General features: G+C 46.6%; 1 protein-coding gene across 1 annotated transcript; it reads right to left on the bottom strand.

The window, feature by feature from the left end:
- Positions 1-863: 863 nt before the first annotated feature.
- On the bottom strand, positions 864-5717 carry LOC128068161 (sperm-associated antigen 11B-like). The gene is made up of 2 exons (XM_052661252.1): positions 5663-5717; positions 864-997 (listed from the first exon to the last, which is right to left on the bottom strand). Exons 1-2 carry the CDS (start codon positions 5715-5717, stop codon positions 864-866), a joined length of 189 nt encoding a protein of 62 aa, XP_052517212.1.
- Between the last annotated feature and the right edge of the window lie 17109 nt (positions 5718-22826).

Raw genomic sequence — 22826 nt, forward strand, 5'->3', positions numbered from 1 at the left:
TAAGAGGGTTCCCTTTTCTCCACACCCTCTCCAACATTTATGGCTTGTAGACTTTTGGATTGCAGCCATTCTGACTGGCGTGAAATGGTACTTCCTTGTGGTTTTGATTTGCATTTCTCTGATAATTAGTAATGTTGAGCATCTTTTCATGTGTTTGTTAGCCATCTGTACGTCTTCTTTGGAGAAATATCTATTTAGTTCTTTGGCCCATTTTTTGATTGGGTCGTTTATTTTTCTGGAATTGAGCTGCAGGAGTTGCTTGTATATTTTTGAGATTAGTTGTTTGTCAGTTGTTTCATTTGCTAATGGGAGAATGGCATTGAAACATGTATAATAACATATAAGAAACGAATCGCCAGTCTAGGTTCGATGCAGGATACAGGATGCTTGGGGCTGGTGCACTGGGTTGACCCAGAGGGATGGTATGCGGAGGGAGGTGGGAGGGGGGTTCAGGATTGGGAACACGTGTACACCCATGGCAGATTCATGTTGATATATGGCAAAACCAATACAATATTGTAAAGTAAAATAATAATAATAATAAAATAAATAAATAAATAAAAGAACAAATGATTTGAATATTTTCCTGGGAGAGTTTATTACATTCACATCTACCAGTAAAAATTGTGTTGATCTGGAAAATATTGTATATCTCAAGGTAGCCGTTTTCTCCAAGATCACGTCAAAAGATCACGTGTGGCAGTTTTCATCTTTTCCTCTGCTCCAGTGAAAGTTTAGACTGGTGCCATCGACAAAACCCCAGTTCCTCTCTGCTCAGCCTTTCAGCTTTTGTCCAAAACACCTGCATTAGGACTGATGGCCCAGTAGGCAGCGGACAGAGTTTTGGCTTCCATGTCAACACCTCAGTTCAAAGGTAAGCAGCAGGCATCTTTTTTTTTAGAGCAATATCCTAATTGGAATTCCATGTAATTACAAAATTTTTGACATTTGCCATCGCCTTTTATGCACCTGACAACTTTGAATCCTGGTTCTGTATCTGTATAAAGAAACAGTCAACGTTAGCATCGTAAGACCATCTCAAGGACCAAACACTAGTTATCTTAACCCAAAGGCGTACGGTGGAGAATGGCAAGGGGTGGGAAATGGACGTCTTTTGTCTACGATCTACCATCAGACTCAGATCCTTGATTCTGGCTTAAAAGTCACCTTCACGCTCCCTGAAAAATGAACTTTCAATTCAGAGGCAATTGGCAACAGAAATGGTGAGGGATGCTTTAGGACACAAAGGTTGTACTTTAAATAATCTAGAAGTTGTGTGGAGGGACAAAGAAGGACTTGCTGAGGCCAAGTGTGAGGTACTATGGCCTCACGAGACGCGTCCTAAGTGCAGAGGTCCCTGAGGAAAGTGGGTGGAGCCACCCTTGGAGGGAGATGACACACCTGGGCCCGGCGAGCAGGGGTGGCAGAGGGTGGCACTCCAAGAGTTTACAAGATGTGCTTTCTCCCCACTGCTGTGAGAGAGTGCCTGGATCCGATAACTTAAACATGAGTCAAGTTACCGGAGGAACTGTATTGATACCTTACTCGGCACTTCAAGTACTGAAATTGGTAAACAAATTTTTCTCTTAAATAATATATTTTGGTGCAATGATGAAAGAAAAGGCTGGGAGACTTCCCTGGTGGTGCAGTGGTTAGGAATCCAACTTGGCAATGCAGGCACATAGGCTTGATCCCTGATCTGGGAACTAAGATCCCACCTGGCTCTGAGCAACTAAACCTCCTGCATGCTATGACTGAGACCTGACCCAGCCAAAGAAATACATAAATTTTTTTAAAAAAGAAAAAGTTGATGAACACAATGAAAGCAGAGGCACAATGTCAGAGACTTAGAAGTAAGTGGGGAAGGTTTCTGATGGATACCATGCCCAGCGTGCTCTTTTTATCCGAGGCACTTGCCGCTGATGTGAGATTTGACCGTTGAGATCTGAAGAGGTGTTACCCTCTTCCTGTCCTAATTTCTGTCCTCAATAAGCCTTACAATTATTAGATTAAATCAATGAATCAATTGATCCATCAAATTATTTTCTTATCACTTCATTTTCAGAACAATAGTCTTTTTTTTTTAACCTATAAAAACCTGAATGTAGGGAATGCCCTGGCAGTTCAGTGGTTAGGATGCAGTATTTTCATTGCCAAGGCCCTGGATTTGATCCCAGGTTGGGGAATTAAGATCCTGCAAGCCATGCAACACAGCCAGCCCCCACCCTGCAAGAAAAAGAAAGAAAGAAACCCTGATACTATCACCATAATCGAAGTCATAAACACATTCATCACCTCCGAAAATTTCCCTGTGTCCCTGTGTTTTTGTTTTGTTTTTGTTTCTCTTGTGGTGAGAACATAAGATCTACTCGCTTAACAACTGTTTAAATGCACAGCCCGCCCCATTAGCTCTAGGCTCTATGATGCACAGCACACCTCCAGCATCACTGAAACTTTAATCCTAATGGACAACAGTTCCACTGACTTCTCTACTTGCTTCCTCTGGGGACCCCAGAGACGTTGCTATTGTCTGCTCCTCTGTCTTTGATTGTTTTCAACACCGCGTAAGGTTCATGGTTTCGAGTTCAAAACTGTAAGATCAAGACCAGGTATATAGCTCTGCTTCTTCCAAGAGAGAGAGTTATCTCCTCAGATCTATTAACCATTGAGTCAAACCCCAACACAATCCAAAGATTGTTTGCATTATGGCTTCGACGGCAGATGACCCCAGAATTGTCTCAATGCCGCTGAGAAATGTCGTGTTTAGGGTGCCCCGTGCCAAAGCTGCACAATAGTCATCGTTAGGGATCCCTTTCTTTGGGGGATCCAACACTGTCTATGTGTTCACTCTGTGGCTTTGTCTAGTGTTCAGAGCTACTCAAAACCATCCTGTCTTAGGGGAGCTACTGTATCCCTCCAAATGCCCCAGTCTCAGGATGACACAGGTCGCTTGCCTTCAGGTTCTTCTGGAATAGGCCTTTGTACTGTCTGATTGTCCTCTTCAGGTCCTTCCAGTAGGAGAAAGAAGCGACACACACCTGTCACCCAACTGAGGAGCTCATTCTCACCGCACCCACACACAGTCCAGACCCCACTCAACCTGCATCTCTAGCCACCAAGACGGACTCTAAACCACTCAGAAAACGAGCGCTCAGACTGGAAACAAGACCAGGTAACGTTGCAGGCTCTGGGGGAAGAAGCTCTGAATCCACACGACGTCTCTGCTGCTTAGGTGACCGTGATTTAAGAAAGAAACTCTTCAAGGAGCTGAGAGTTGCCTGACCTTCGAAAGGAGGTGATAGAGCCTATCTTCTAAGTGTATGTGAGTTCTCGCAAAGCACCCAGCACACCGCAGGTGCTTATTATACACAAATCATTGTCCTGTTAATTAAAACAGGTGGGACATACTTTGGTCCTAGAAGCCTCTGGCCCTGGAATCTTCTAACCACTCAGTAGGAGCAACTGGAGGAAAGATGGCAGAGTATCTGGAGACCTTTGGCTGGCCCAGCTGCTAACAGCTCTGCCATCCCCTCGGGACAGCCCACTTGTTCTTCTCAGTTTACTCAGCTGCAAAGCAGGGACAATAATAGGGCTTATCTCCTAAGCCTATCATGAAGATTAAATGAAATTATGGGAAGCAGTTGGAACAGACCCACATTAAGTGAGCAGAATGTAAATATTATCATTGTTGTTTGTGATAATGTCCTAGTCTTCTGGACTGCCTCCGTAAGTTATAAGGAAAAAACGATCCAGTGTTATGACCGATTCTGTACCATAAAGGCAAGTTTATAACAATATTTTGTCCACTGAGCACTGTTTTCATGAAGCAAAGCCAATTCACCTGAGTATTGACTCAAGACACCATTGAGTGAGTGAGTGAGTGAAGTCGCTCTGTCGTGTCCGACTCTGCGACCCCATGAACTGTAGCCCACCAGGCTCCTCCATCCATGGGATTTTCCAGGCAAGAATACTGGAGTGGGTTGCCATTGCCTTCTCCACAAGACATCATTACTGAACCTGAAACATGCTAAGTCCTGCTCTGCCTGTTGGGCTTTACACAGTGAACGTGGCAGCTGATCTCTAATTCTCTGCTCAGGTTCACATTCTCCACTAGTTTGCACGTGACTTTGGAGACATAGGGAAAGCACACTGGGGACACAGAAGTCATGCGGTCCAGAACCTCCAGCAGGCAGATCACAGTCTGTGGACCACTCTGAGAGCATCACAGTCAGTCTCCAAGCCAACTGTGTCACACTCTGGTTGCACTCTCTTTGCTTGATGCTTCCACTCTCTTTGCTTGATGCTTCCACATTTCACGAGACCTTCGGGGGTCCTGCACTGGGGGGCTGTCATACCCCTCCCTAACTTTCCCCACAGGCAGAGCAGACTACGTCATGCATATATCGTCTCAGGACACTCCACCGCTCAGCCCACAGGCCCCCACAGTCACCTCCCATCCACTCTTCCTCTGAAGGTCCTGCGCATGGACTGACCCATCCCAGGCTCTGTCACTTACCCGGGAAGGGGGGCTCGCGAGGCACGAGGTAGCGCTTTACTTGGTGGTGAAGTGGGTGAGACCTGTTTGTTCCCCGTCCCCGGGATTCTTCTTGTTTCCTGGGACCCTCAGGGTCCTGGTGGTTAGCATGTGTGACTCCGGAAAGTCCTGTTCAGGGTAAATACACAGCAGAGAATGTTCACAGACCCAGGAGAGCGAGGGGCTTATGCTCCAAGCGATGAGCAATGAGTGGAAGTGAGAGGGGCTGGGGAATCATCCATCAGTGGTCATGCAGGACGGACACATCCCGGGCCTGCTGTCCAGCTTAGGTGACAACACAGCCTGTGCGCTTCCACACTTGCTGGGTGGGAAGATCTCACGTTAAGTGTTGTAACCACAGGAAAACACCAGCACAGAGAGCGACATGGAAGCTCTGGGAGGCACAGAGGCATCCACCCCCTTGGCCATGGGGACACGGCCACAGGTGTTTGCACACGTCCAAACTCATCACATTGTGCACATAAGTAGGTGCAGCGCCCTATGCAAGGACCATACATCAATAAAGCTGCAGAAACAGCAAGGGGCGGATGGATGGAGTGGGCTGGAAGAGGGGCAAACATGACCTGTGTGTGTGAGAGGCAGAGACAGAGAGGAGCAATGTCTGAAATGGGAAGTAGTGGAGCTTGAGTCCCCGTGGAAGTTAAGCTGAGTAGCCGCCAGGCTGTCACCAAGGTAGTCGTAGAGACCCCCTGAATGTCAAGGTCCTTCCTGACACACGCTGTCCTTCTCTGTAAGGGAAGGAGGTGTTAAAAGGATGAAAAAGCACAGTCAGCACTGGGAGCCTCTCTCCTGGGAAGCTGCGCCACCAACACCTTCAGAGTGTCATTGACACGACTCCCCTGGACGTCCAGTGGTTAAGACCCCGCCTTCCAATGCAGGGGGTATGGGTTTGATCCCTGGTCTGGGAACTAAGATCCCCCAAGCTTTGGGGCGCACCAAAAAAAAAAAAGTGTTGTTCACAAACTCAGGCAGAGACCCCTGCTGAGCCACCCACCAGGAGCTGGGCTCCCAGAGCTGAGTTGCTCAAGGCCCAGGGGACTCCTACCCTGGAAATGACCATCGCAGAGAGACCCTGGCCCTCAGGCCCAGGTCCCGTTTCTGATTTACCTGGGAAGAGCAAAACCACAAGGAGAAGAGTGGATGGAGCGAGGAATTGCTTCATGTCACCGAGGAGGCTGCAGCCCTGATGTCCAGGGCTGGCTGAGGGCGGGTGGGCAGCAGGGAGGGCTTCCTTTATAGCCGGGCTTGGGGGTGCTGGCTGGGAGGGGCTGCAGCCGCAGTAACTTCCTACTCACAAAAGCACACAGGTAGATGCGTTATTTTCCCACCGCTAGCAGAACAAACATTGAGCCATTTTTCTCAGGAAGTAAATAATATGCCTGAATGCCTTGGGTAGGTTTAGTGAATGAGATATGTCAGAGGAGGAGGAGGAAGAGGAGAGAGGCAAGAAAAATGGCATTAAGGGAAAATCATTGGTTTCAAGTGCTGATGGCTAATGCATTGCTGTTTGTTAAAACGACATAAATAAAGCTGTCACAGTACTGCTATCTTGTCCTCAGAATGTATCTTCAAAAATGATGCAAGTTTTACAGTATATGGGCAACTTATTTCTACATGTTTGCTTTGCCTATAAGAAAACAACTCTGACTGAAGCAGACCAGCGTCATTTGAACTCTGGTTGGCTCTTAAACTGTGTTAAGGAGTTAGCACTGAATTTTCCAAGTATGGTAAGAGCCCTCTGGTCACATTAAAAAAAAAAAAAGTTCTTTTCCCCGAGTTATATATTTCAAAGTATTTTCCAACGATGTGATAGAACATGGTGAGTGTTTTTGGAGACAACCCAGGAAGGGGAGCTTATTGAGGAAGAGACAAGACTGGGTCCGTGTTGACGCTGGGTGACACGAACAGGACGGGTCACTTTTCATTTTGGGGAGAAAGGGCACAATCAGCCTCACAGTTCATAGGTGGCATTGAGTATCTCTATTAGGAGACACCAAATGCGGGATTATTGTTCTCATTTTAGTGGCTGTTGACATTCGTTAGCAGATCACTCTTTCCCTGGGTGTTTGCAAAATACTGATATTCTGTATCACCCCTCCTTCATTTATTAGCTGGACTACTCACTGAAGTACAGTTTGGGCAGGAACCCCAGGTCCAGTGTTTTATCACACCTCTCACTTTTCGGGCTAAGGAGGCCGGGAGCGCGCACCGAGCCAGGGTCGGAAGCGCTCTCTGCTGCCATCTGCCGGATGGAACCCTCCACACACATCCACTGAGGTCAACCCTTCTCACAGAGCATCTCTGGTTTGTCTCCCTGGAGCTCTGTGTTTTGAATTACAGTGTATGCCAGACAAATTGCACTCAGTATTGATTTATTCCATTTTAATTAATAAAAGACACGTATAACTATTGAGCAGAACTGCTGATCAGAAAAGAAACCCAATGTTACAAGATCAATCAGTATGATTCAGGCAAAAGAATAAAATGGTGTTCACTTAGGCTTGTGGCGGACTGGACCCGCTTCTGGCTCACCTCCTGAAGTGCTCTGAGACAGTCATGTAAGCTGCGCTGCTGCCCGCCGCCGTCAGGCAGAGGCCTGTGCTCACTGCGCCTCCTGCCTCGGCGCCGCACGCGCGCCCTCGGCCGGTCCTCACTCAGCCAGACGGCTGGTTCCGCTGCGCACGGCCCAGCGGGAAGGCCCGGAGCAGGGAGGCTCAGAGGTCTGGCTGGCGGCCATTTCTAGGAGCCAAGCTCCCTTCGGCTTTCCGTCCTTCTGAGGATTCAGTGAGCTGACATTCCACTTTTTCAAACAGCACGGATAGGTGTTGGGGCATTTTCCAACTCTGAACTCTTGTCTCTTACAGTTCCTCCGGCAGCGAGCAGTCCCGTAGCCGCATATCCTGCCTGCGTCAAGGTCACTTCCCACTAAAGAGCAGAATAAGGCAGGGCGTGATTAGCTGTACCTCCCCGGAGACCCCACCCCTCCACCGTCCTCGCCCATCGGCCTCACCATCTGCTTTGCTTCCAGCACGGCTTTATTATTCATTTATTTTTAAGTTAATTGGTTCGTGTCACACTTCTTTTTAAAATCCTTGCAAAAGTTTGCTATTAATCTTTTGTATTAAATCCAGCCAAGCCTGTTAGCTGTGGCCCACAGAGCTGGCTGCTCAGAGCCTGGGCCTTCTCTTCAGACTCCAGCTGTTCCCCAGCGGCCCTCGCTCCCCCACATCCAGAGCCCCCTGGCCTCCGCGGGCTCCTGCACGCCAGCCCCTGTCTGTCTCAGGGTCCCCTCCCTCACCCCCTTCCCTCTGCTTGGAACACTCCTCCTCTTCCCACAAATAACCTCTCTGAACCTTCCGCTCTCTACCTCAATGTCAATGGCAGGGAACCCTGCCTGGTCCTCCTCATGTGGCTCAGTGCCCCAGAACTATTCTCTTCCTGATGTAATTTTTTAAAATTCTTTCATAACCTGTATCCCAAATTGTAGTGTGTGTGTGTGTGTGTGTGTTTTCAGTAATTTGGTCTTCTCAGTTGAATTCCAGGTTCCCTGAGTGGGAGGAGGATGTTGTGTTCATGCTCACGATTGCACACCCAGGACAGGTACACACGTGTGCTTCACAGTGACCTGCTGGGCACATGCCTGGAGAGACTGGACTGGAGTGAATAGAGGAGTATAGGACTGGGGAGGAGGAGGTGGAATCCTGATCCTGTGACCCTTGACCCAGAGCAGAAGCGAGAGAGGCGGTTTCCTCACTCAGTGTGTGCTCTGAGGCTGAACAGTCAGCGCTCACGTGACAAGCTGGTCACATCTCACAGCGGAGCCAGGAGAGCCCTGAAGCACAGGTGATGGTGGGAAGGTGGATGGTGGGTTGGAAGAGCCTCCCTCCGGGACTTTGCCTAAGGCGGCTCTACAGCCAGTGCTTCCTGCCTTGGGCAGGAACCAGACGAGTGCATTTCAGGGTAGACCCAGTGATACTAGGTCTTTCTTATATAACGGATCACCCTCCTATGTACCCACTTTCCTGCTTCATGGGCATTTCAAGGGGCTGCGGGTACGTCAGAGCCAGGGTCACCGAGAGGAGGAGCGGCAGAGATGTGGACGGCTGGTCATGGCAGTCTGGACTCCATTCCCCCACTCTCCCCCAACATCGCCCGCCTCCCGGGGCCTTTCTCAGGCTCAGACTCTAGCGGTCACCCTGCCCCAGCCCTCAGTAGCCAAACTCAGGCAATGGTGACCAGCTCAACGTGAACATCCCCTGGTCCTGGAGGGACCCCAGACCCAGGTTTCTGTGGCAACAGGTTCTTCGTCTTGTGATCACAGGTCAAAGGGAAGCTGGTTTCTGATAAATAAATTACCACCATACCTTGACAGGCCTAGAATATGCTGATAGCAGGACTTCAAAGAGGTGTCTGTGGGAAACAGCCCAGAAAGAAAGAACAGGAAGGAAGAGTTAAGCTAAACATGAATCCTCCAGGATAAAGAAATAACCCACGTGAATTACTGCAGGAACTCACTCTAGATAGGGACAAGGTTGAGTACCCTTCGGAGCTTTGAAAATCCACCAAATGGTTTGGAGAGGATCAGGGAGTTTCTCCGAGTCAAACAATCGGTGTCGTCCCAGCACAGCTGGACTTGAGGCTCGGAGGACCTGACTTGCCCTCACTGTGCTGTGGAGCATTTGGCTCAGCCTTTAGGAGGCAGGAGTTAGAGTCCCTGCTGAAGCTAATGGTTTGCCTCTGGGTACACAGATTACCACAGGGGTCAGGAGATTGCCAACGTCTCAGTGTGACTTAGAAACTTTCTCAGCAGTGTCCAGAGGCACCTGCTATTTGTGTTATCCATACGTTTCTGTTCTGCCTACTGAAATCACAGCATTTCTCTTCATCCTAACCCTCAGACTTGATATGAAAATTTTAGGAGTGTGAGTGGGGTCCCTTTCTGTGCAGATTGAAGGTGTTCAGGAGCAGATGGGGGACATTGATGGGAAGTGGAGGGGCAGGCATCTCTTTCCACAAAATCCCAAGTGAATAACTGCAACTGTCCTGCAATGCAGTCAGGATGGTTAGTGAATCCCCCAGTGACATTTAAACTCCCTGTATTTCTGAGTCATGAAGCTCGCTGCCGGGAGGTGTACACCAGCCCAGCCTTTCACTGCAGATTACTCCTGGTCTCAATCAGGGCTGAGATTAAAGATTGATGGAAGAAGGTTGCAGCCCCTGCAGATGTTTATTCTTAGTCAAGCTTTTTCTTCACCCCCTGTCCTCTGCAGTTCCCTGGGTTTCTAGCTGAGAGTCTCTTTTTACTTGGAGAAGTTTGGGAGAGCAGAAGAAAAGCGGTAAGAGCAGGACAAGGATCCTCATGGTCCCTTGTTCGCTGGAGAGACACAGAATTGAGTCTGCAGGGGTCACCACAGGGCATGAGAGAAGCAGCTCTGGTTACGGCAGAGCGATGCTGTAGACTGCCCATGCTTATCAAAACCAGCATTTATTGGGACTTCCTTGGTGGTCTAGTCATTAAAACTCTATGCTTTCAGTGCAGGAGATGCAGGTCTGATCCCTGGTCCAGGAACTAAGATCTCACATGCAGTGCAACATGGCCAGAATTTTAAAAAGCAGCATTTCCTGGTGAGCACGCATGCAGCATGAAGGCAGGTGCTAGGGACAGCCCTAGTGGCCTGGAGACAGTGCTCAGGATGGGGAGGCGGGGAAAGACCCTCGATGAGGAGTTGTTTGTGCCTCCACTTGTTTCCCCATCTGAAACAAGAATTGGATCCAGATGATCTCTCTAAGATATTCTTTGATTCAGATGAAAGGACTTGCAGTTCTGTTTCAGTTCAACTGGCATTAAATTGCCCCAGGTAAATTGCAGCCTGGGGCTTCTTGTTGACGTTATAGCCGAGGCAAATGGGGACGCAGTCTGTCATTCCCAGGACCACTCTGAGACAAACATACAGAGATCGATAAGCACATAATGTGAAAGAGAAGGATGGTGTGAAGGCGGGAGAGAGCTCAGCACATTTCGGGGACAGAAAACCTGTGGGATGAGGACAACGGGCATCTCCAAGGAGCAGGTTTTGAAAGGGATCAGGAGAGAAAGACGCTGACACAGCACGTGCCTGCGGAGGCTAAAGGAGGGGCAGCAGGACTGGGCAGGGAGAGTCTGCGACCCTGTCTTGGGCCTGACCTCTTTGGAGGTGAGGTGGGGGCGGATCGGAAGAGCCTGGGACTGCAGTGCAGCAGACAAAATGGAGCGTCCATGGGTATAATCCATGGACTCTGCCTGACCGTCAACAGCTTGCATGCACGGAGAAGGCTATGGCACCCTACTCCAGTGCTGTCCTGGAAAACCCCATGGACGGAGGAGCCTGGTAGGCTGCAGTCCATGGGGTCGCGAAGAGTCGGACATGACTGAGTGACTTCACTTTCACGCATTGGAGAAAGAAATGGCAATCCACTCCAGTGTTCTTGCCTAGAGAATCCTGTGGACAGAGGAGCCTGGTGGGCTGCCGTCCATGGGGTCACACAGAGTCAGACATGACTGAAGTGACGTAGCATGCATGCTGCTAAGTCGCTTCAGTTGTGTCTGACTCTCTGCAACCCCACAGACGGCAGCCCACCAGGCTCCCCCGTCCCTGGGATTCTCCAGGCAAGAACACTGGAGCGGGTTGCCATTTCCTTCTCCAGTCAACAGCATAGGCTAGTGATCTTTGATGATGAGCCTCAGGGAAAAGACAGCCTAAATTCAAGGTCTGACAAGCTGTGAGAGTCTGAGCAGGAGAGGTGGAAAGTGCTGAATGCCCCAGGCCAAGATCCAGCCCCCTCTCCTGCATTTTAACTCCAGGAAATCCACCAAGTTATCCCAGTGGAAAAACCAAACACACACCCCCACTGACTCTGGCAGGAAGAAAGGAAGAGTAATAGTGTGAAATATGTCCAGAGCATTCGCTATAAGAACTCACTCACGGGGGAGAGCATCACTAGAGCCACAACCCATCCTGAAGAAGGGGCTCGCCGCACCAGCTTTCCTGCCTCACCTCGGTGTGGGGAAGAGGGGGGCGGATAGCCTGAGAAATACTTGTGAAGGTGGCTCTGCAGAGACACAGGGCAGGAGAGGACTGGGCTTTAATTGTAAGATTATAAACTGCTTCCCTTCCCCATATCCACAGGGCTCCAGTGTAGGAACAACAGGTCACAGATAAAAAAACTGTATATACAAACTATTTAAAAAGGACTTGTGTGAGTGGAGTGAGTCAGACAGGGAAGTAGAAACATCATATGACATCTCTTATATGCAGAATCTAAAAAGACATGATACCAATGAACTTATGTACAAAAGAGAAACAGAGAATGAACTTACGGTTGCCAGGGGAAGTTTGCGATGGGCATGCACACCCTGCTCCATTTAAAACGGATAACAAAAAAGGACCTGTGTAGAATGGAATTCTGCTCGACGTCATGTGGCAGCTTGGATGGGAGGGGAGATGGGCAAGAATGGATACATGTATGGGCTTCCCAGGTGGCTCAGTGGTAAAGAATCTGCCTACCAATGCAGGAGACATGGGTTCAATTCCTGGGTTAGAAAGATCCCTTGAAGGAGGACATGGCAACTCATTCCAGTATTCTTGCCTGGAATATCCCATGGACAGAGGAGCCTGGAGGGCTACAGTCCACGGGGTCACAAAGAGGTTGGCTTAATCCCTTCGCTGTTCACTTGAAACTGTCACAGCATTGTTCATCAGCTATGAGTGCTAAGTTGCTTCAGTCATGTCTGACTCTTTGCAACCCTATGAACCGTAGCCAGTCAGGCTCCTCTGTCCATGGGATTCTCCAGGTAAGAATACCTGAGTGGGTTGCCATGCCCTCCTCCAGGGGATCTTCCTGACCCAGGGATCCAACCTGGGTCTCCTACCTTGCAGGCAGATTCTTTACCACTGAGCCACCAGGGAAGCTCTTTTACTGGAGTGGGTTGCCATGCCCTCCTCCAATCAGCTATATTGCAGTACAAAATAAAAAGTTAAATAAAATATAAATAAAAAGGAGTTGTTTCCAGGGAAACCAAAAATACCAGGGAAGACAAAAACAAGGATGTCAGAGGAAGCTGAAACTTCTGACACCTACAGCTGCAATAAAGAGTCAATTCAGCCCAACTCCCAGCCAGACTGACATAAAACCTCACACACGTTCTCATAGTCTGAGATAAATGTCCTAGGGTACAACTGCCGTGTCCTTTGGGTGCCAGAAGTGTTAAGTTTTTAAAGAGGATACCAAGCTCTTTTCCAGAATGCCTGCACCAGTCCACAATTCTATTAACAACATAAGAGGGACCTAGCCTGTCCACATTCTAGCCAGGATTGTCTAGAAATAGTGGTCACCAATTTTTTTATTTTTATTTTTGCCATTCTGGTAAGAGTATATTAATGGTTCATTGTGATTTTGATTTGCAACTCCCTAAATGTTAATGATATTTAACATCTGTCAGTAAAATATCTGTCACATGTTTATTTTCCAATTGGGTTGCTTTTTGTTTGTTTTTACTAATGAGTTTTGAGAGTCCTTGATATATTCTTGATATTAGTTATTTGTTTGGATATATGGTTTTCAGACACTTATCCCCAATCCACAGTTCATCTTTTCAAACTCTTAACAGGATATTTTGCAGAGCAAATTTTGCAAGATTGCATGTATTTTCTTTTTATGGACCTTGGTTTTTTAGCAAGTCTAAGAACTTTTTGTGTAGCCCTACCTGCTGAAGATGTGCCTGTGTTATTTGTTTGCAGTCATGTGTGACTCCACAATTGTCTCGAAACAGAAAGATGTCATTAAAAGGGACATTGGTTCCAATAGAATTAAGCACATTGACCTTGAGGAATTAAAAGGGAGGTAAGGCAAGATTTCTGACCCAGTAGGGAACCCAGGTTGGCTCTTAAGCCTAGGGAAGATGACAGGGAGTCCTTACCTGTCATGAGTCCTTAGCTCTCCCATTCCCTAGTTCAGATAAGGACTGAACTAGATAACATGAGAGTCTAGAGTCAGAAGGTGATCTGGCAGTTAGCCAGTTCCTAGGAAAATGGTAGAAAGTCAATGTGGGACCAGAATCCTGGTCACTGGAGCTACTAGCAATTATAGAGATATTGACAATCTCTGTGCCCATCGGCAAATTCGATTCCAGACTTATAGATAAGGAACAAGTCCATAGGAACTGTCTCCAACTACAATTAAAGGCAAGGAGTCAAGATGATAAATTTAGACAGGTGTGTAACACAGGATAGTCCTTGATAAATTGATTGTCTATTCATATATCATTAATATGATTATCCATCTAGATATGTGTTCATTTCTCTAACTACCCATCATCTATCTGTCATCTATCTATCTCAGTAGGTTGGCAGAGGTTGACGACGGCCTGAGAGCAAACTAGAGGTTTGTTGACTACAATAACTTCTAGTCCTCTTTTAGAAAGAAAGATCAGGTGGCTTAGGGACAAGCCCCTTATCAAAAAACTACAGAAAATTAAGCCAAGAGTCGGGAACCATCAAGGTTAGCTACTCATATTCCCCTTCTAAGTGAAGCACTTGACAAAGGGATCAAAGACAGCCATTTATTTTTATTAAAGTGTCTTCTTACTGAAAGCCAGTGTAAAGGCAAGATGAAGCTGGGTCATCCGTGTTGCTCTGGGATCTTAACTGCCTTCCTTATTTATCCCACATGGTTGGAGTGCCACACAGCATTTCAGAGACTTCTGGCAGAGACCTATAAGTTCTTCATTTATCTGACAAGACTCGATGCATTTCCCTTTAAGCTTGAAGCACTTCTCATCAAAAAATCCACTCCTGGCTACACAAGGAAGAAAGAGCCACCTGGATTAATTCTTCTCTCACAGATGCCTACTTACCAGGTACAGTCATTTAATTGACCAACGAGGATTTCTTTATGAGTTGTTATAGTGCCTCGTCTCAGTAAGTCAGATGGCAGTGGGGGAGTGTTTCCCATTTGACTTTCCTGTCGTTTTGTCACACAGGATGAAAGGCCAGGAAGGACAGATCCGTCTTCCAGCATGTTGGATTATGTTGGGTTGGGGGGGTAGGGGGAACTTTGGGAAACAGAAGCTAATGTTCTTTTATCAAAATCTGTTGGGACATCATCAACTTGTTCTTATAAACACCTGTGTCGGTAAGCTTCCCCAACACACTCTCGAAGTGCTATTTGGTGAGGGTGGAGCAAGACCCGAGGCTGGGGAGATGTCCCAGGACTGCATTGAAAAGAAGTAAATGCATAGAAAGCAAAACGTTTACTGTAGTGGATAGAAGTGGAGAGATTGCTTTAAGAGGCTCAGTCTCATTTTCTCACCACATTCCATCAAAAGTGTTGAAGACCAGGAAGGTGGACTCTGTCGGGAGTGGTTCTCCCAGACTTTCCTTCTGTTGCTCTGCACGGGAGGCCAGTTCTGGCCTTAGTACTGGAGGAAGAGCAATCACTGGAGTAGCCAGTTTCAACTTAAAGACAGGCAGTGGATCTTTTCTTTTCTTAACATTTTGTTTTGCTTATTTTTTATTTTTTTGGCCATGCCATCCCATGCGAGATCTTACTTCCCCAACCAGGGATCAAACCCGTGACCCTGCAGTGGAAGCACAGAGTCTTAACCACTGGCCTGCCAGAGAATTCCCCAGGCAGTGCATCTTAGCAGTATCAACATTTTAGAGTTGCACAATTTGGGTGTATGTAATGAAAGTGTCAGATGTACACAAATTGCAATTCATGTCAACTTATAAAGGCACCTAATTCACATACCTATAAAATTAAAACCAGATGGATTAGTGTCAGCATAAGTGCTAATCATATGAGCATCAGCATGTAAGTTTATAAGTTTAAATACCCCAGTATTTCAAAGCTCAGTGAACGCTGGCTCCCACCCCAGGAAACTATACTCCTTCTGCCGTCCTAACAGTAGAGGGCTGTCTCAGGCCAGGGGCGCTGGACCTCACTCTGACAAGAGTCCTTGTATTAGGTCCAGTTCACAGCGATGGCCCAGAAAGAGAACGCCTCTGGAATGAGCATGCATCCTCATGCCTACAGGGCTTCTTCTGGATCATCACAGACACCATCTAGAGGGTGACATAACCCCGTGCCTGTGTGTGCACGCATGGCTCATTGATAGGTCAGTTTCATTTAGTTACATTAGATAACTTTATAGTATATCATCTTGTGTTTATTAAGTATGAGTGATCTAGAAAGGGTGCCTTGGTCAGTTTCCAACGTGTCCACCAAAGCCAGTGGAAGGAACGGTTCAGGTGCTAGATCCCCACATGCGTACTTGCCCTAGAATCCGCTCACACAGGCTAACTGCAGAGCAGGCCAGAGACATGCGCAGCTGCCATGGGACTTCTGAGCATCATGTCAGGGGTATCACTGGTATTTGGTACAAACTCGGACTCACTGTCTGTTCTAGAAAGCCCTTCGATCAGCTGTCCGGGGTGTGGGACGAGCCTAGCCTGGGACTATACTTTTGAGTGGGATCCAAATGGAGCCCTTGGAGGTCCTGGGGTCGATGACCGGGGTTCTGATTGGGAAAGGACCTTTCCCCTCCCTGGGGTGAGACAGATCCAGCTTCATGTCCTGGCTTCCCTCCTGCTTCTCCGCAGGACTTTCAGGAGCTGCTCAGCCTATTTAAAGTTTAACTTCTACAGCTGTGAAATACATGTAACATGTATTCATGTATTGAATTATGTAACGTGTATGTAACATGTATTTGGCTTGGCCTTCCAAGCCAAAGAGGTTTGCTATGAATATCACTAAATTAGAGGTAAGACGGAGACTCCCTTAAAGGCTCTGGCACTGGAGAGAAAAGCGCATTTCATTACATGACGGCTTCGTCTCAGCATCCAGCATTACAGCCTGTGATTAAGGAACGGCAGTTTAAGCTTTCCTGTTTTAGGTGCTAACACCACGACCAGCGTGATACACAGTGTCTCCAAGCTCCACCCCCTTTCTCATCCATTTCTTCCTTCCTCTGTCTCTCTCCCCTCCTGGTCTTAATCTCTATCACAACTATTTTATAAGAGATCCACCAATGGCTAACCTTGCTTTTAATTTTTTTTTCCAAGTTTTTGTTAGTGAGCGTAAGACTGGGGAGGACCAAAAGGTATCTTTCCTGGCATATCGTGATATCTTCAAACCTGTGACAGCCCATCCTAGACAACAACAAATGCAAAGGATTTGCAGCAGAGGCATTAGAGGAAAATAGCCTCTGGTCCCCTCTGCAGGGCTCCTGGCCAAGGGGGCTCACAGCATTCTAGAGCTGACTGTGCCCGGGAGCTCACTGAGACAGATCCTCTCTCCGGGCCTCCACCTCCAATAACCTTCCCTACCAAAGTGCTCGTTTTACCTGGGGCCAGAAAGAAGAAGACAGCAAAGAGAAAGAGGGACGTCCTCATGACTTGCAGGTCTCGAGAGATCAGCACAGTGACCACGAGGCAGGAGCAGCAAGCACCCACATTTATAAATTTCTCCAGCCCGGTAGCCTCTTGATCGGTGAGGCGTGGCAGAGGCAAAGATGTGCCTGTGCTCCTCTCAAGGTAGCCCACGGACACCTGGGGGGAGAGGAAGACCTGAGCTGTCCACTTTAACCTTCCCCCTTGGGAGAGAGGGAGCGCAATGCCTCTCTTTAGGACAACGTGGAATTAGGGGGCTATGCATCCATCCGCATCGCCCCGCTGCTATGATGACTGCTAATGTCAAGATACCCTAGAAGTATTTGTTGAAACAACCATAGAGCTCCCCCAAAGAGGGGATATATGCATACATATGACTGATGCTCTTTGCTGCACAGCAGAAATTAACACAACATTGTAGAGCAACTATACTCCCATAAAAATTAATTAAATCGACAACAAGCCAACCACAAACGCCTCAAAAGCTATGTTATGCAAAGGTGGTTTTCATATGTGATCTGGATAAGTTCACCAGTTCACTTCCTCATGTTCTGCTGATATCAATAAGTGACTGAACATATAAATACATTCGAGAAAACAGACATGTTTCTGAGCAGAAGAATTCCAGTCGGTACTTGTGGATACTCCCGATCCAGGAGCTGGAGCTTAATTATTTCAGTTTAAAGGAAAGTGAGTTGCTTTCAAAGAAGAGACTGTGGAAGGAGAAGAACAATCACGTAAGACTGGGGGATCCTGGCAGGACAGCCTGTCAGGTGGTCAAGGTCATCTCGGGAGGGGTCCGTCACATTCGCATCATGTAACCCTGATGTGATGAATGGGTTGGGAAGGACACACCACCCTTTGTTCTCCTTCTCCAAACCCCAAACCCAGTCCCCGTCAGGAGAAAACATCAGAGAAACTGGAATCCTGGCGTTTACCACGTCGTCATGTCCTACTGTGACTTTCTCTGTTTTGACAAGTGAACCACGGTTATTAACATGAGTAACTTTCAACATGGACGTTAACATTGGAGGCGCTGGGGGTAGTGGGTAGGTGGTCACACTCTATACTGTCTTTGCAACTTTCCAGGAAATCTAAAATTTTTCCAGACTAAAAACTGCATTTTAAAAAGCAACTGGGGAATATCCTATCTAACTTCGGCCTTTGTCAGCATGTTTTTGTTAGATATTTCTTTATGCATATCCAGTTAGGAATGATTCACCAAAACAATGTTTTCTCCTATTTCCTTCCAACCTCACCTAAGCAGACTGAAGCCCCCCAAGGAAAGACAAACTTCTAGATATTTTCAGTGATACACAGTTTCATTTATCTTATCTATTATCCTGTCATCTCGTTGATGTTTTAAATTTATTTACCTGTTTTTTGGTTGCGCTGGGTCTTTATTGCTACATGCGGGCTTTCTCTAGTTGTGGCAAGTACGGGCTCCTCTCTAGTTGCGGTGCGGGGCGCCTCGGTGCAGCGGCTTCTGCTGTGGAGCGTGGGCTCTAGAGCATAAGCTCAGTAGTTGTGGCTAATGGGCTGGGTCGCTCTGGGGCATGTGGGATCTTCCTAGACCGGGGACTGAATCCATGTCTCCTGCATCGGCAGGCAAATTCTATACCATTGAGCCACCGGGGAAGCCTGATATGGGTATATGGGTATAATTTTCATACCCATAGGACTTCCCTGGTGGCTCAGACGGTAAAGCGTCTGTCTACAATGCGGGACACCCGGGTTCAAGCCCTGGGTTGGGAAGATCCCCTGGAGAAGGGAATGGCAACCTACTCCAGTATTCTTGTCTGGGAAATCCCATGGACAGAGGAGCCTGGTAGGCTACAGTCTATGGGATCGCAAAGAATCGGTCACGACTGAGCGACTTCACTTCACTTCACTTCACTTTCATACCCATGGTTTTGTGGGTGTGTGTGTTTGGTCTATTAGCTCCCTAGGTTATTTCATCCATTTTCATAGCATTACTTTTTTTTTTGTCCAAACCTTGAGGCTTGTGGTATCTTAGTTCCCCAACCAGGGATAGAACCCAGGTTCCCTGCAGTGGAAGCAAGGAGTGCTAACCACCGGACCCCCAAGGAAGTCCCAATACCCGTGTTCTTAATGAATTAAAGAGATGTGGTAGTTATGGCTTTGGTCTTCTCAGTGGGGTTGTTACAGGTTCAAGGACTCAGAAATAACTAGGCAAAATGTCTGCTACCCCTCCCTTTCTCCTTGGGAAAGTTAGGGAAGTGACACTCCACGCTTCTTGAGCTCTCACAGGGCACCAGGGCTCCTGGGAGCATTCCACATGTTCAACTCATTCTTGTCATCATCACACCAGATCCTCAGACCAGCCGGAAGAGGTAGGAGAGTGACTGTGCTCTCAACAACTGTGAGCTGGTCCTCGCTTGACAGATGAGCTCGCTGAGCTGGGAGAGTGGGCTGGGGCTTCCTCCTACTCCCTGCACCAGGGCTGAGCTGCCTTGGTCTCTCAGCTCCTGGCCTGGCGTCCCTTCTACCAGCCCAGCAGGCATTCCCTCAACACAAGGACCTATGGAGGCCAAGGGCATCACCCCGGTCCTTGATCCTGGGAAACGGAGCATGTAAGTGTACTTTCTTTATGGATTCACTTCACTGACCAAAAGCACATCACATTACTTTCAAATATAAGGGAGCCTCTCGTCCTCTCAAAGGAATCACAAATCTCCCTTCTGAAGAGTCCTCCTGCAGAGATGGCGCTGAGCAGGAAGATGTTTTATTTTGTCTTGGCCTTTTTCTTCATGTTGGCTCAATTTCCGTCAGGTAAACGAGAGTAGATGGGATTTTGACGGGGCAGATCATAAAGCTTGATGACTTCTATGCACCACCCTGAAGAGGAGCGACAGTCAGCTCCCCACTGCACTTCTCATGGCAAGTCTTGAACTAGCAATAGCATTTTCTAAAAGCAAACTATGATTCCTTAAAAAAAAAAAAAAAAAGAAACTTATTGGATACCAGGAGTTCCAGCCTTCAAAAATAGAATAAGATTCAACCTCTGTGTAAGAGTTTTCCCAGTGTTATTTCCCTGCATTGGTTTTCATATTCAAAATGTGCTTTGTTTTGAATTTAGGGTGCCAGGCAGGACTCCAGTATTCCCAGCCACTTTCAGCAGGTAAGATAAATCCCTTTTTTACTTTTAGGAACTCTGGCCCTGTCAGGTATCTTGAACTCCCAGAGACAAGGAAGCCATGGAAACAGAACTGCCTGATATCCCAGACCAACTGATATCCAGACTAACTCCACCTTTTCTTCCTCTTGTTCTAAGCATCATATCTGGATTTTTCCATTTCACAGAGAAACCTCTTTGTTACTGGTTTGTCATTTTTGTCATGGTGCTTTGGATTTCATGGCTGTTCTCATGACATCATGGTACTAACTAAACCAAGGTCACAGGACCAAGCTTGTACCAGCCAATTAACACTGCTCTGAGAGCACGCTTACCCAACTCTTAACAGCCTCTGCTCCTAAATCCAGTAAACTCTGTCCTGAATGTATACCAGTGGTCTAAAAAGGGGGTCAGAGTGGTTCAGTGAAAATCCATCACCACTGCAGATGACTTGGTCATAATGAATAGCCCAGTGATCTTTTTTGTAAACTCACCCAGTATAGGAAAAAAGCATATTATAAACAGAACTGAAAGAAATATTCCTGGGTAATTCTAAACAACATTTAAAAGTGTTCAGACAGAATTTCAGAGTGGGAGAGCGACTAAGGTTGCCTCTGTCACTGAGTGCTTACTATGCCCCAGGCAAGCTCTTAACAACTTTATGTGCTTTATGTCATTTGATCTTCAAAACATCCCTTTGAGGCAAATACTATCATAATCATCATTTTTATGGAAGACGAGACTAAGCAGTTTAGTGAGGACACATGGCCATTACGTGGCCCAAACAAAACTGAACCTAAGTCTTGAAATTCTACCCTCAAAGATCTTTCAAAACCACAAGATCTCTCTCCCATTTTAATTTTGTGGCTTTTGCAGCAGCATCAGGTATGTATTTGTTTATAGTCTGTAACATACATGACATTGTCCAACTGTGCTTATACTTTTGACCCATGCAGTTGTTAAACACACAGAGAAAGGGATTGCATCGTCCTCTTGCTTAAACATTAAACTCCCCAACTCTATTCTGAAAAGAAGTGGAGGTCTTTGGAGAAGTCCAGGCTGTTTCTTGAAAACACTCTTTATAGTCATAAGCATAAACCCTCCCTTCTTCTTCGGCCTTGGGGCCTTCCCCCATTCCCAGAGAGTCCTCAGGAAGGTCAAGTCAGCAGCTCTTTCTTGGTGCAGGTGATATGTCTCCCTGTGAGCCGTGCTGGCTCGGTCGGGGCAAATGCAGGAAGATATGCGCTGAGGACGAGAAGATTGTTGGAAACTGCAAAGTGAACTTTTTCTGTTGCCGGCGGAGGATCCAGCTCTCTTCTGGCTTCAGAAATGGGACTGGAGGTTCAAGGAACGTGGAGAGAAGTTATGTAGCTTAACCTAGTCATACAGTGAGTGTGAATTCAGGATCATTCTCATTTCCTTCTCCCTTTGTTTTGGTCCTTTGCTTCTTTTTGAAGATAATCTCTGAAAAGGTTGCCAGTGGGGAAAGAGAAGGAAGGAAAGGGGGGAGTAGGAGTTGGGGGGTTAAGAGGTATGAACTGTTATGTATAAAACAAATAAGCTATAAGTATATATTGTACAGCACGGGAAATAAAAATATTTTATAATACCTTTAAATGTAGTATAATCTATAAAACATGGAATCTCTATGTGGTACACTTGAAAAAATGTAATACTGTAAACCAACTGTACTTAAATTTAAAAAAAGTCAAAACATGAGTTGGTACCTAACAGCTACTCACACAGTCAGATACTATTACTATATATTTATAGAGTCCCTTATAACTTATGAATCTTGCCCGTGTACTTTTCTCATACGACTCACAAACATCTTATATGGTAGATTTTATTGTCCTCGTTTATATTTGAAGAAACTGAGACAAGGGAGGTTGTCATTTGCTCAAGGTCCTAGCTGGAAACCAGCAAAGGGTGTGCCGACCACCACCACGTTCTGTGTATTCATCCTTATGGACTAATTCTAACACAGAATAAAGGGACATGGCACCCACATCACTGTTAATGGAGTTACAGTTCTGTAACAAATTACTTTTTTCCACATCATTTCTTTTTGTACCAATATGTTGACACTCACTTACTCTAGTACTTATGGTGTATTTTTATTGACTATCTTTGACATAAAACTATGTAAATTCAAGACATACATATTAGTTTGATACATTTCTATCTTATGATTCTGTTGTAGTGACGTTGAGTACCTCTATCACAGGACATACTTATCCTTTCTTTTTACTGTTTGGATAATTAAGTTTTAGTCTCTCAGCAAAATTGTCTGTATTCATTATACTGTGCATTAGATCTTTATGGCTTATTTACTACCTGTTGCAGGTCGGTGCCCTTAAACAACATTGACTTCAGCCCTCCACTCCCATCTCCCGGTAACTACCATTTTACTCTGTGTTTTACATGTTTGGCTTTTTTAGGGTCCACATATAATAGATAGCGTTCAGTACTTGTCTTTTTTTGATGATCTCACTTAGCATAACGTGTTCAAGGTCCATCTACATGGCATTAAAATGGCCAACGGGTACTTGAAAAGATGATTAACATCACTACTCCTCAAGGAAATGCAACTCAGAACCACACCTCACACCACTCAGCATGGCTATAATCAAGAAGACACAAGACAACAGGTGTTAGAGAGTGTCTGATGTGTATTTTTTCAAAAACATTTCACATCCACTCAGTT

The sequence above is a fragment of the Budorcas taxicolor genome, chromosome 24 (assembly GCF_023091745.1).
Source record: "Budorcas taxicolor isolate Tak-1 chromosome 24, Takin1.1, whole genome shotgun sequence".
NCBI lineage: Eukaryota > Metazoa > Chordata > Mammalia > Artiodactyla > Bovidae > Budorcas > Budorcas taxicolor.

Coding starts and splice junctions, on each gene's coding strand:
- LOC128068161 (XM_052661252.1), bottom strand. CDS start 5,717: ATGAAGCAATTCCTCGCTCCATCCACTCTTCTCCTTGTGGTTTTGCTC. Junction 998..5,662: donor TGTGGTTTTGCTCTTCCCAG/GTAAATCAGAAA, acceptor TTCTTTATACAG/ATACAGAACCAGGATTCAAA.